Genomic DNA, 14,422 nt, shown 5'->3' with positions numbered 1-14,422 from the left:
TCTCACTTCTACTTGTTGAAAGATTCGATCTTTATATGAAATAGGGCATAAAGATTGAATCTTTATATTGAATAGGTTTTCTTGTTAGCTCGAGAACTAGAGGATCTTTCATTAACCTCTATTAGGATCCACACAACCTCAATTTGTAATTCAATGCAATGCACTCGAATTGTTAAATTAAAACACACACACACTGATATTAGGGAATCAGACTCATAAACATAATAGGATCCCCATATTATCAAAACTAAAAAAAAAATTATAAAGCAAATGATGTGTTTGTGGATAGTAAAATCAATAACAAGTCTCAAAACACTCGAATCTCACTTCTACTTGTTGAAAGATTCGATCTTTATATGAAATAGGGCATAAAGATTGAATCTTTATATTGATAGGCTTTTTTGTTAGCTCGAGAACTAGAGGATCTTTCATTAACCTCTATTAAGATCCACACAAACCTCAATTTGTAAGTTCAATGCAATGCACTCGAATTGTTAAATTAAAACACACACACACACTGATTTGAGGGAATTAGACTCACAAAATAATAGACCCCTATATCATTAAAACTAAAAAAAAAAAATTATAAAGCAAATGATGTGTTTGTGGATAGTAAAATCAATAACAAGTCTCAAAACACCCGAATCTCCTTTACTTGTTGAAAGATTCGATCTTTATATGAAATAGGGCATAAAGATTGAATCTTTATATTGAATAGGCTTTGTTGTTAACTCGAGAACTAGAGGATCTTTCATTAACCTCTATTAGGATCCACACAAACCTCAATTTGTAAGTTCAATGCAATGCACTCGAATTGTTAAATTAAAAACACACACACCTGATTTGAGGGAATTAGACTCACAAACATAATAGGACCCCTATCATTAAAAAAACTAAAAAAAAGAATTATAAAGCAAATGATGTGTTTGTGGATAGTAAAATCAATAACAAGTCTCAAAACACACGAATCTCACTTCTACTTGTTGAAAGTTCGATCTTTATATGAAATAGGGCATAAAGATTGAATCTTTATATTGAATAGGCTTTGTTGTTAGCTCGAGAACTAGAGGATCTTTCATTAACCTCTATTAGGATCCACACAACCTCAATTTGTAATTCAATGCAATGCACTCGAATTGTTAAATTAAAACACACACACACCTGATTTGAGGGAATTAGACTCACAAACATAATAGGACCCCTATATCATTCAACAACTAAAAAAAAGAATTATAAAGCAAATGATGTGTTTGTGGATAGTAAAATCAATAACAAGTCTCAAAACACCGAATCTCACTTCTACTTGTTGAAAGATTCGATCTTTATATGAAATAGGGCATAAAGATTGAATCTTTATATTGAATAGGCTTTTTGTTAGCTCGAGAACTAGAGGATTCTTTATTAACCTCTATTAGGATCCACACAACCTCAATTTGTAATTCAATGCAATGCACTCGAATTGTTAAATTAAAACACACACCTGATTTGAGGGAATTAGACTCACAAACATAATAGGACCCCTATATCATTCAACAATAAAAAAAAAAAGAATTATAAAGCAAATGATGTGTTTGTGGATAGTAAAATCAATAACAAGTCTCAAAACACCGAATCTCACTTCTACTTGTTGAAAGATTCGATCTTTATATGAAATAGGGCATAAAGATTGAATCTTTATATTGAATAGGCTTTGTTGTTAGCTCGAGAACTAGAGGATCTTTTATTAACCTCTATTAGGATCCACACAACCTCAATTTGTAATTCAATGCAATGCACTCGAATTGTTAAATTAAACACACACACACACTGATTTGAGGGAATTAGACTCACAAAATAATAGGACCCCTATATCATTCAAAACAAAAAAAAAGAATTATAAAGCAAATGATGTGTTTGTGGATAGTAAAATCAATAACAAGTCTCAAAACACTCGAATCTCACTTCTACTTGTTAAAGATTCGATCTTTATATGAAATAGGGCATAAAGATTGAATCTTTATATTGAATAGGCTTTGTTGTTAGCTCGAAAACTAGAGGATCTTTCATTAACCTCTATTAGGATCCACACAACCTCAATTTGTAATTCAATGCAATGCACTCGAATTGTTAAATTAAAACACACACACACCTGATTTGAGGGAATTAGACTCACAAACATAATAGGACCCCTATATCATTCAACAACAAAAAAAAGAATTATAAAGCAAATGATGTGTTTGTGGATAGTAAAATCAATAACAAGTCTCAAAACACCGAATCTCACTTTACTTGTTGAAAGATTCGATCTTTATATGAAATAGGGCATAAAGATTGAATCTTTATATTGAATAGTCTTTTTTGTTAGCTCGAGAACTAGAGGATATTTCATTAACCTCTATTAGGATCCACACAAACCTCAATTTGTAAGTTCAATGCAATGCACTCGAATTGTTAAATTAAAACACACACACACCTGATTTGAGGGAATTAGACTAACAAACATAATAGGACCCCCATATCATTAAAAAAATAAAAAAAAAATATTATAAGCAAATGATGTGTTTGTGGATAGTAAAATCAATAACAAGTCTCAAAACACCGAATCTCACTTCTACTTGTTGAAAGATTCGATCTTTATATGAAATAGGGCATAAAGATTGAATCTTTATATTGAATAGGCTTTGTTGTTAGCTCGAGAACTAGAGGATCTTTTATTAACCTCTATTAGGATCCACAATTAATTCAATGCAATGCACTCGAATTGTTAAATTAAAATACACACACACACCTGATTTGAGGGAATTAGACTCACAAACATAATAGGACCCCTATATCATTAAAAAAAAAAAAAAAGAAATTATAAAGCAAATGATGTGTTTGTGGATAGTAAAATCATAAACAAGTCTCAAACACCGAATCTCACTTCTACTTGTTAAAGATTCGATCTTTATATGAAATAGGGCATAAAGATTGAATCTTTATATTGAATAGGCTTTGTTGTTAGCTCGAGAACTAGAGGATCTTTTATTAACCTCTATTAGGATCCACACAACCTCAATTTGTAATTCAATGCAATGCACTCGAATTGTTAAATTAAAACACACACACACCTGATTTGAGGGAATTAGACTCACAAACATAATAGGACCCCTATATCATTCAACAACAAAAAAAAAAATTATAAAGCAAATGATGTGTTTGTGGATAGTAAAATCAATAAAAGTCTCAAAACACCGAATCTCACTTCTACTTGTTGAAAGATTCGATCTTTATATGAAATAGGGCATAAAGATTGAATCTTTATATGCATAGGCTTTGTTGTTAGCTCGAGAACTAGAGGATTTTATTAACCTCTATTAGAATCCACACAACACTCAATTTGTAAATTCAATGCAATGCACTTGAATTGTTAAATTAAAACATACAAACACACCACTGATTTGAGGGAATTAGACTCACAAAATAATAGGCCCCTATATCATTCAACAACAAAAAAAAGAATTATAAAGCAAATGATGTGTTTGTGGATAGTAAAATCATAACAAGTCTCAAACACCGAATCTCACTTCTACTTGTTGAAAGATTCGATCTTTATATGAAATAGGGCATAAAGATTGAATCTTTATATTGAATAGGCTTTGTTGTTAGCTCGAGAACTAGAGGATCTTTTATTAACCTCTATTAGGATCCACAAACCTCAATTTGTATGTTCAATGCAATGCACTTGAATTGTTAAATTAAAACACACACACACACACCTGATTTGAGGGAATTAAACTCACAAATATAATAGGACCCCATATCATTCAACAACAAAAAAAAGAATTATAAAGCAAATGATGTGTTTGTGGATAGTAAAATCAATAACAAGTCTCAAAACACCCAATTCCCTTTACTTGTTGAAAGATTCGATCTTTATTAGAAATGGGCATAAAGATTGAATCTTTATATTGATAGGCTTTTTTGTTAGCTCGAGAACTAGAGGATCTTTCATTAACCTCTATTAGGATCCACACAACCTCAATTTGTAAGTTCAATGCAATGCACTCGAATTGTTAAATTAAAACACACACACCTGATTTGAGGGAATTAGACTCACAAACATAATAGGACCCCTATATCATTCAAAACTAAAAAAAAAATAAATTATAAAGCAAATGATGTGTTTGTGGATAGTAAAATCAATAACAAGTCTCAAAACACCGAATCTCACTTCTACTTGTTGAAAGATTCGATCTTTATATGAAATAGGGCATAAAGATTGAATCTTTATATTGAATAGGCTTTGTTGTTAGTTCGAGAACTAAGGATCTTTCATTAACCTCTATTCGGATCCACACAAATCTCAATTTGTAATTCAATGCAATGCACTCGAATTTTAAATTAAAAACACACACACCTGATTTGAGGGAATTAGACTCACAAACATAATAGGACCCCTATATCATTCAAAAACTAAAAAAAAGAATTATAAAGCAAATGATGTGTTGTGGATAGTAAAATCAATAACAAGTCTAAAACACCAGAATCTCACTTCTACTTGTTGAAAGATTCGATCTTTATATGAAATAGGGCATAAAGATTGAATCTTTATATTGAATAGGCTTTGTTGTTAGCTCGAGAACTAGAGGATCTTTATTAACCTCTATTAGGATCCACAAACCTCAATTTGTAATTCAATGCAATGCACTCGAATTGTTAAATTAAAAACACACACACCTGATTTAAGGGAATTAACTCACAAACATAATAGGACCCCTATATCATTCAACAAAAAAAAAAAATTATAAAGCAAATGATGTGTTTGTGGATAGTAAAATCAATAACAAGTCTCAAAACACCGAATCTCACTTTACTTGTTGAAAGATTCGATCTTTATATGAAATAGGGCATAAAGATTGAATCTTTATATTGAATAGGCTTTGTTGTTAGCTCGAGAACTAGAGGATCTTTCATTAACCTCTATTAGGATCCACACAACCTCAATTTGTAATTCAATGCAATGCACTCGAATTGTTAAATTAAAAACACAACACACCTGATTTGAGGGAATTAGACTCACAAACATAATAGGACCCCTATATCATTCAAAAACTAAAAAAAAAATTATAAAGCAAATGATGTGTTTGTGGATAGTAAAATCAATAACAAGTCTCAAAACACCTGAATCTCACTTCTACTTGTTGAAAGATTCGATCTTTATATGAAATAGGGCATAAAGATTGAATCTTTATATTGAATAGGCTTTGTTGTTAGCTCGAGAACTAGAGGATCTTTATTAACCTCTATTAGGATCCACAAACCTCAATTTGTAATTCAATGCAATGCACTCGAATTGTTAAATTAAAACACACACACACTGATTTGAGGGAATTAGACTCACAAACATAATAGGACCCCTATATCATTCAAAACTAAAAAAAAGAATTATAAAGCAAATGATGTGTTTGTGGATAGTAAAATCAATAACAAGTCTCAAAACACCTGAATCTCACTTGTACTTGTTGAAAGATTCGATCTTTATATGAAATAGGGCATAAAGATTGAATCTTTATATTGAATAGGCTTTGTTGTTAGCTCGAGAAGAGGATCTTTATTAACCTCTATTAGGATCCACACAACCTCAATTTGTAATTCAATGCAATGCACTCGAATTGTTAAATTAAACACACACACACACCTGATTTGAGGGAATTAGACTCACAAAATAATAGGACCCCTATATCATTCAACAACTAAAAAAAAGAATTATAAAGCAAATGATGTGTTTGTGGATAGTAAAATCAATAACAAGTCTCAAAACACCCGAATCTCACTTTACTTGTTGAAAGATTCGATCTTTATATGAAATAGGGCATAAAGATTGAATCTTTATATTGAATAGGCTTTGTTGTTAGCTCGAGAACTAGAGGATCTTTCATTAACCTCTATTAGGATCCACACAAACCTCAATTTGTAAGTTCAATGCAATGCACTCGAATTGTTAAATTAAAAAAACACACACACACCTGATTTGAGGGAATTAGACTCACAAACATAATAGGACCCCTATATCATTCAAAAACTAAAAAAAAGAATTATAAAGCAAATGATGTGTTTGTGGATAGTAAAATCAATAACAAGTCTCAAAACACCGAATCTCACTTCTACTTGTTGAAAGATTCGATCTTTATATGAAATAGGGCATAAAGATTGAATCTTTATATTGAATAGGCTTTGTTGTTAGCTCGAGAACAGAGGATCTTTCATTAACCTCTATTAGGATCCACACAACCTCAATTTGTAATTCAATGCAATGCACTCGAATTGTTAAATTAAAACACACACACACCTGATTTGAGGGAATTAGACTCACAAACATAATAGGACCCCTATATCATTCAACAACTAAAAAAAAGAATTATAAAGCAAATGATGTGTTTGTGGATAGTAAAATCAATAACAAGTCTCAAAACACCGAATCTCACTTCTACTTGTTGAAAGATTCGATCTTTATATGAAATAGGGCATAAAGATTGAATCTTTATATTGAATAGGCTTTGTTGTTAGCTCGAGAACTAGAGGATCTTTTATTAACCTCTATTAGGATCCACACAAACCTCAATTTGTAAGTTCAATGCAATGCACTCGAATTGTTAAATTAAAACACACACACCTGATTTGGGAATTAGACTCACAAACATAATAGGCCCCTATATCATTAAAACTAAAAAAAAGAATTATAAAGCAAATGATGTGTTTGTGGATAGTAAAATAATAACAAGTCTCAAAACACCGAATCTCACTTCTACTTGTTGAAAGATTCGATCTTTATATGAAATAGGGCATAAAGATTGAATCTTTATATTGAATAGGCTTTGTTGTTAGCTCGAGAACTAGAGGATTTTTCATTAACCTCTATTAGGATCCACACAAACCTCAATTTGTAATTCAATGCAATGCACTCGAATTGTTAAATTAAATAAACACACACACACACCTGATTTAGGGAATTAGACTCACAAACATAATAGGACCCCTATATCATTCAAAAACTAAAAAAAGAATTATAAAGCAAATGATGTGTTTGTGGATAGTAAAATCAATAACAAGTCTCAAAACACCGAATCTTACTTCTACTTGTTGAAAGATTCGATCTTTATATGAAATAGGGCATAAAGATTGAATCTTTATATTGAATAGGCTTTGTTGTTAGCTCGAGAACTAGAGGATCTTTATTAACCTCTATTAGGATCACACAACCTCAATTTGTAATTCAATGCAATGCACTCGAATTGTTAAATTAAAACACACACACCTGATTTAGGGAATTAGACTCATAAACATAATAGGACCCCTATATCATTCAACAACATAACAAATAATTATAAAGCAAATGATGTGTTTGTGGATAGTAAAATCAATAACAAGTCTCAAAACCCGAATCTCACTTGTACTTGTTGAAAGATTCGATCTTTATATGAAATAGGGCATAAAGATTGAATCTTTATATTGAATAGGCTTTGTTGTTAGCTCGAGAACTAGGGGATCTTTCATTAACCTCTATTAGGATCCACACAAACCTCAATTTGTAATTCAATGCAATGCACTCGAATTGTTAAATTAAAACACACACACACCTGATTTGAGGGAATTAGACTCACAAACATAATAGGACCCCTATATCATTCAAAAACTAAAAAAAAGAATTATAAAGCAAATGATGTGTTTGTGGATAGTAAAATCAATAACAAGTCTCAAAACACCGAATCTCACTTCACTTGTTGAAAGATTCGATCTTTATATGAAATAGGGCATAAAGATTGAATCTTTATATTGAATAGGCTTTGTTGTTAGCTCGAGAACTAGAGGATCTTTTATTAACCTCTATTAGGATCCACACAACCTCAATTTGTAAATTCAATGCAATGCACTCGAATTGTTAAATTAAACACACACACACCTGATTTGAGGGAATTAGACTCACAAAATAATAGGACTCATATTCATTCAACAACTAAAAAAAAAGAATTATAAAGCAAATGATGTGTTTGTGGATAGTAAAATCAATACAAGTCTCAAAACACGAATTCCTTTACTTGTTGAAAGATTCGATCTTTATATGAAATAGGGCATAAAGATTGAATCTTTATATTGAATAGGCTTTGTTGTTATCTCGAGAACTAGAGGATCTTCATTAACCTCTATTAGGATCCACACAAACCTCAATTTGTAAGTTCAATGCAATGCACTCGAATTGTTAAATTAAAAAACACACACCTGATTTGAGGGAATTAGACTCACAAACATAATAGGACCCTATATCATTCAAAAACTAAAAAAAAGAATTATAAAGCAAATGATGTGTTTGTGGATAGTAAAATCAATAACAAGTCTCAAAACACCGAATCTCACTTTACTTGTTGAAAGATTCGATCTTTATATGAAATAGGGCATAAAGATTGAATCTTTATATTGAATAGGCTTTGTTGTTAGCTCGAGAACTAGAGGATCTTTTATTAACCTCTATTAGGATCACACAACCTCAATTTGTAATTCAATGCAATGCACTCGAATTGTTAAATTAAAACACACACACACCTGATTTGAGGGAATTAGACTCACAAACATAATAGGACCCCTATATCATTCAACAACTAAAAAAAAAGAATTATAAAGCAAATGATGTGTTTGTGGATAGTAAAATCAATAACAAGTCTCAAAACACCCGAATCTCACTTCTACTTGTTGAAAGATTCGATCTTTATATGAAATAGGGCATAAAGATTGAATCTTTATATTGAATAGGCTTTGTTGTTAGCTCGAGAACTAGAGGATCTTTTATTAACCTCTATTAGGATCCACACAAACCTCAATTTGTAAGTTCAATGCAATGCACTCGAATTGTTAAATTAAAACACACACACCTGATTTGAGGGAATTAGACTCACAAACATAATAGGACCCCTATATCATTAAAACTAAAAAAAAAGAATTATAAAGCAAATGATGTGTTTGTGGATAGTAAAATCAATAACAAGTCTCAAAACACTGGAATCTCACTTCTACTTGTTGAAAGATTCGATCTTTATATGAAATAGGGCATAAAGATTGAATCTTTATATTGAATAGGCTTTGTTGTTAGCTCGAGAACTAGAGGATCTTTATTAACCTCTATTAGGATCCACACAAACCTCAATTTGTAATTAATGCAATGCACTCGAATTGTTAAATTAAAACACACAACACCTGATTTGAGGGAATTAGACTCACAAACATAATAGGACCCCTATATCATTCAACAACAAAAAAAAAGAATTATAAAGCAAATGATGTGTTTGTGGATAGTAAAATCAATAACAAGTCTAAAACACCCGAATTCCACTTGTACTTGTTGAAAGATTCGATCTTTATATGAAATAGGGCATAAAGATTGAATCTTTATATTGAATAGGCTTTGTTGTTAGCTCGAGAACTAGGGGATCTTTCATTAACCTCTATTAGGATCCACACAAACCTCAATTTGTAATTTCAATGCAATGCACTCGAATTGTTAAATTAAAACACACAAACCACTGATTTGAGGGAATTAGACTCAAAAACATAATAGGACCCCTATATCATTCAAAAACTAAAAAAAAAATTATAAAGCAAATGATGTGTTTGTGGATAGTAAAATCAATAACAAGTCTAAAACACCGAATCTCACTTCACTTGTTGAAAGATTCGATCTTTATATGAAATAGGGCATAAAGATTGAATCTTTATATTGAATAGGCTTTGTTGTTAGCTCGAGAACTAGAGGATCTTTCATTAACCTCTATTAGGATCCACAAAAACCTCAATGCACTCGAATTGTTAAATTAAAACACACACACTGATTTAAGGGAAGTAAACTCACAAACATAATAGACCCCTATATCATTAAAATAAAAAAAAAAAAATTATAAAGCAAATGTTGTGTTTGTGGATAGTAAAATCAATAATGATATGGATGCAAAGGTACTTGTTAACCATGAGCCTATTGACTTGACCGTGGATACTTTAGGGTTTCAAATCAAGAACAAGAACCAAGTCTTAGCTTGTGTGCTAACATGGGACCTAGAAGTTGGCGTAGAAAGGAGTGAAGACGAGTCCTAGTCCTATTAGAATTACTCCTAGCTTACTACATAGAATCCTAGTTCTATTAGGATTGTTATGTTTATCTTTATGTTTTATGTTTTATGTTTTAAAGTTGTTAAAAAGATAAACATGTGACTTGTACATGTTATCTTTAAGAGTCTAATTAGGAGTCTAAAGTAAAGTACGAGTAGGATAAGTTTATATTTTCCTAGTTAGAGTAGAATAAGTTGTACCCTATATAAAGGGACGTTTTCTTTCAATAAACACTTAGAAGATTTTTGTGTTTAAACTTATTCTTGATTGTGTGCTTGTATGCTTACAATTTAAAACCATTAATAACTTTTCAGGAGTGATAAGTTCTTAGTGTTAAACATCTTAATTCCAGGAGTGGTTTAAGAGTATTTAAGAGTTTTTATTCAAGGTTAAGGAGTGTTGTTGAATAAATCCATATCCTTGTTCGAGTTCTTTACTTGTTTGTTCGAGTTTCTTGAAGTTCATATCTTCAAGATTCATATTCATACTTGATTATTAGACTTCTTGGTTTAGTAATCATATCAAGTGGTATCAGAGCTACAAGAGGCATTTTGACGTGAAAATTGATGGACACGAAGTAGACATATATTAGAGTATTGTGTTAAAATTTCATTGAATTTGGACGAGGCACGAAGCCGCAACACCCCTCGACATCAGACGTGAATCCCTGGCAGTTTCGCAAGAACTTAAGGTGATCTTTGAACGACTCGAACTCCCAAAATATTTCGAGATTTTTGATGATTTTTGATCGTAAACTGTAATACTTCCTGTCTAGTTTATTGTGTTAAAATTTCACAAAGTTTCGAGGAGATTTGATAAAGTTTCGAGACTCTTCTTTAAAGTCGTGCAAGAATCGCTGGAATCAAGAACAGCGATATTAAAACGAGGATTACCAGCACTTGAGAACGAATTTGGCTACGAAATTTTAACTGGAATCTTACAACATACAAATATAGATTGTGTCAAAATTTCATAAGGTTTGGGTTTGGTTTGAGGAAGTCACCAAGTTCTTAGTTGGGGTGATACAAAACAAGGTTCAAGAAGTGGTTACGCACCCAAGATTCTACGTTGTACATCCAAGATTGCATCAAGATCCAGTCTTTAGGATCAAGAAAGGTGTAGGAAGTTCTTGGAGACACGTTAACTATGGCGTTCGAGATGGACAAGCTAACTATGGCTATGAGTGAGTTAGCTAGTGCTCAAACTGAGGCAAGCAACCATTCCAAGAGGATAGACGCACGCCTAGATGCTATGGCCGACATAATCAACAAGAGACTCTATCCCAATAGTGCATCGTATATGGGCATACATTCGGAAGAGGAAGGGGATGAAGGTGATTCAAGACCACCAATAAACGCCTATCCAGACGATAAAGGATGAAGCTTGAGGATTACACTGGTGAAGGCAAGCTTGAGGACTTGTTGGAGTGGATTCGCCAAATAGAGAAAGTAAGTGAGTATAGGGGTTTTGATGATCGAAAGAAGTTCAAAGTTGCTGCCATAAGGCTCACGAAATATGCTGGGATTTGTCTTGAAGGATTGCACGCACAAAGAGCCAAGAAAAACAAACCCAAGCTATGTAGTTGGGAGAAGTTGAAGGGGAAGCTTAAAGATAAGTTTTTGCCGGATGATTATGAACAAAGGCAGTTCATAAGGCTTACATCAATAAGCCAAGGTAGCCTAAGTGTACATGAATACACTATGGAGTTTGAGAAGCTAGGCCTTATATGTGATATAGAGGAGAAAGAGAAGCACAAAACAACAAGGTACATTAAATGGTTGAATAGAAACATAGCTAAGACAGTTGAAGTTTCTTCTTACCATACTTTCGAGGATGTGACTAAGTTAGCTATGAAGTTTGAAGAGCATGACAAGGAATAGAAACCTAAGGGCACGTACACACCTAGGTATGACCCTAATTCAAAAGGAAAAGCTACTACTTCCTACACAAGGTGGTCCGAAAACCCTAAACCTAGCTTTACACCTAAGGAAGACACTACTATGGAAAAAACTAAAGTGGCCGTACCTAAGGAGAAGTTTGAGGAATTGAGAAAATGCTTCAAGTGTCAAGGAAGAGGACATATAGCAAGCAATTATCCTACCAAGAAAGCCCTTACCATGAGGCAATACTTAGCATTGCAAGAAGAAGAAGAGAGGTATGAATTCATCCCTGAGGAAGAGCAAAGCATGGGATAAGATGATGAAGAAGAGGATGCTTTTGCAGAAGATGATTCGAGGCTTATTGGAGTGGTTAGGCACACGTTACATGTGGATCACACACCTAACATGGCACAAAGGGAGAATCTTTTCCATACTAGATGCAAGGTAGGTGAGTATACTTGTAATGTAATAATAGATAGTGGTTCTTGCACTAATGTTATTGCAGTTGAAGTGGTGTCTAAACTCAATCTTATCACAAGGGTACACCCTAAACTCTACAAGTTGAGTTGGTTAGATGATAGCACCGGCATTAGGGTGAAGAAACAAGCACTTATTTCATTCTCTATTGGAACTTATAAAGATGAGCTATGGTGTGATATCTTACCTATGAGTGCATGCCATCTTCTACTTGGAAGACCATGGCAATTTGATAGGAAGGTTATTCATGAAGGGGACACCAATGTCTATTCTGTATTGGTTGGGTCAAAAAGGGTTAGATTACATCCTCTAAACCCTACTCAAGTGGCGCCTAAACAACAACCTAAGACACCAAGTTACTTCCTAAATGCAAAAGAATTCGAGCATGAAGTAGAGGAAGAAGGTTGTGCTTATGCTTTGGTTGTGAGGCAAGTGACTACAAGTATCAAGGTACATAACAATGATCAACTTGAAACTTTGATGCATGAATTTAAAGATGTTTTTCCGTAGGAGCTACCACAAGGACTTCCACCTTTAAGAGGGATAGAACATGCTATTGATCTTGTTCCTGGCACACCATTACCTAACAAACCTGCTTATAGATGTGATCCAGTGGCTTCTAAGGAGTTGCAACGTTAAATAGAAGAGCTAATGGAAAGAGGTTATGTAAGGGAAAGTATGAGTCCATGTGATGTGCCAGCTTTGTTAGTTCTTAAGAAAGATGGGACATGGAGGATGTGCATAGATAGTAGAGCAGTAAACAACATAACAGTGAAATATAGGTTTCCTATGCCTAGATTGGAGGATATGTTGGATGACTTACATGGTGCTTCAATCTTTTCTAAGACTGATCTTCGAAGTGGATACCATCAAATGAGGATTAGGGAAGGAGATGAGTGGAAAACAGCCTTCAAGAATAAGCAAGGGTTGTATGAATGGATGGTCATGCCCTTTGTCTTATGCAATGCGCCTAGTTCCTTTATGAGGTTAATGAATGAGGTACTTCGTCCTTTCCTTAATAAATTTGTGGTTGTTTATTTGGATGATATAATAATCTATATCAAGAGTGTGGAAGAACATTTGGCTCACTTGCGCCAACTCTTCATAAAACTAAGGGAACAAAAACTTTATGGAAAGCTAGAGAAGTGTGAGTTCCTTGTAAACAAAGTGGCGTTTTTAGGGTACATTGTGTCACAAGAAGGAGTACATGTTGATCCTGATAAAGTGAAAGCAAATTCAACTTGGATAGCACCTAAGAATGTCTCTGAATGTCGAAGCTTTCATGGTTTGGCATCATTTTATAGAAGGTTCATTAGAAACTTTTCTTCTATCATGGTACCTATCACAGAATTGATGAAGCAAGGAGACTTTTCTTCTATCATGGTACCTATCACAACAAGCATTTGAAGATATAAAAGGTAAACTATGTTGTGCACCTGTTTTAGCTTTTACCTAATTTCCATAAACTATTTGAGGTGGAATGTGATGCAAGTGGAGTAGGGATCGGAGCTGTTCTATTGCAAGAAAAGAGGCCAATTTCATACTTTAGTGAGAAATTGAGTGGAGCTAAACTCAATTATTCTAACTATGATAGAGAATTTTATGCCATTGTTCGTGCATTAGGTCATTGGTCACATTATCTTAGAGCAAAACCTTTCATACTTCATTCTGATCATGAAGCATTAAAGTACATTCATGGCCAACAAAAGCTCAATCATAGACATGCTAAGTGGGTGGAGTTTCTTCAATCATTCACATTTTCTTCAAAGTATAAAGAAGGTAAGACAAACATAGTAGCATATGCATTGTCTAGGCGTTCCTATTTGTTAACTATTGTGGATGCAAAAGTCCTAGGGTTCGAGCATCTAAAGGAGTTATACAATGAAGATGTGGATTTCAAGGAGAAAATATTTCGACAAGAAGGTCCTTATGTGTTACATGAAGGGTTTCTT

The 14,422-nt window shown here is 33.2% G+C and overlaps 1 protein-coding gene and 3 long non-coding RNA genes across 5 annotated transcripts; 1 reads left to right on the top strand and 3 right to left on the bottom strand.

Moving 5' to 3' along the window:
- Window positions 1-251: 251 nt before the first annotated feature.
- LOC130590350 (uncharacterized) lies at window positions 252-5,560 on the bottom strand. Its single transcript, XR_008967981.1, has 2 exons — window positions 5,338-5,560; window positions 252-517 (listed from the first exon to the last, which is right to left on the bottom strand). It is a non-coding gene; the product is annotated as an uncharacterized LOC130590350 (long non-coding RNA).
- LOC130590346 (uncharacterized) lies at window positions 998-2,518 on the bottom strand. Of its 2 annotated transcripts, none has more exons than XR_008967977.1 (2): window positions 2,373-2,518; window positions 998-1,083 (listed from the first exon to the last, which is right to left on the bottom strand). It is a non-coding gene; the product is annotated as an uncharacterized LOC130590346 (long non-coding RNA). The 2 variants fall into 2 exon arrangements; XR_008967976.1 differs by lacking the exon at window positions 998-1,083 and adding an exon at window positions 1,858-2,050.
- A 2,176-nt stretch (window positions 5,561-7,736) lies between the features above and the next one.
- LOC130590347 (uncharacterized) lies at window positions 7,737-9,158 on the bottom strand. The gene is made up of 3 exons (XR_008967978.1): window positions 8,556-9,158; window positions 8,161-8,238; window positions 7,737-7,843 (listed from the first exon to the last, which is right to left on the bottom strand). It is a non-coding gene; the product is annotated as an uncharacterized LOC130590347 (long non-coding RNA).
- A 3,240-nt stretch (window positions 9,159-12,398) lies between these two features.
- On the top strand, window positions 12,399-13,109 carry LOC104885277 (uncharacterized). Its single transcript, XM_048637955.1, has 2 exons — window positions 12,399-12,920; window positions 12,981-13,109. Exons 1-2 carry the CDS (start codon window positions 12,399-12,401, stop codon window positions 13,107-13,109), a joined length of 651 nt encoding a protein of 216 aa, XP_048493912.1.
- The last annotated feature ends 1,313 nt before the right edge of the window (window positions 13,110-14,422 follow it).

This window comes from Beta vulgaris, chromosome 2, assembly GCF_026745355.1.
Source record: "Beta vulgaris subsp. vulgaris cultivar EL10 chromosome 2, EL10.2, whole genome shotgun sequence".
NCBI classification, from domain to species: domain Eukaryota; kingdom Viridiplantae; phylum Streptophyta; class Magnoliopsida; order Caryophyllales; family Amaranthaceae; genus Beta; species Beta vulgaris.
Note: the sequence above shows the minus strand (reverse complement) of the source record. Positions and strands in the feature narration are given on the sequence as shown.

Bases quoted from the DNA above. Each gene is read 5' to 3' on its own strand.
- LOC104885277 (XM_048637955.1), top strand. From the start codon at position 12,399: ATGGCACAAAGGGAGAATCTTTTCCATACTAGATGCAAGGTAGGTGAG. The intron at 12,921-12,980 runs GTACATAACAAT...GTTTTTCCGTAG, and splicing joins AAGTGACTACAAGTATCAAG to GAGCTACCACAAGGACTTCC.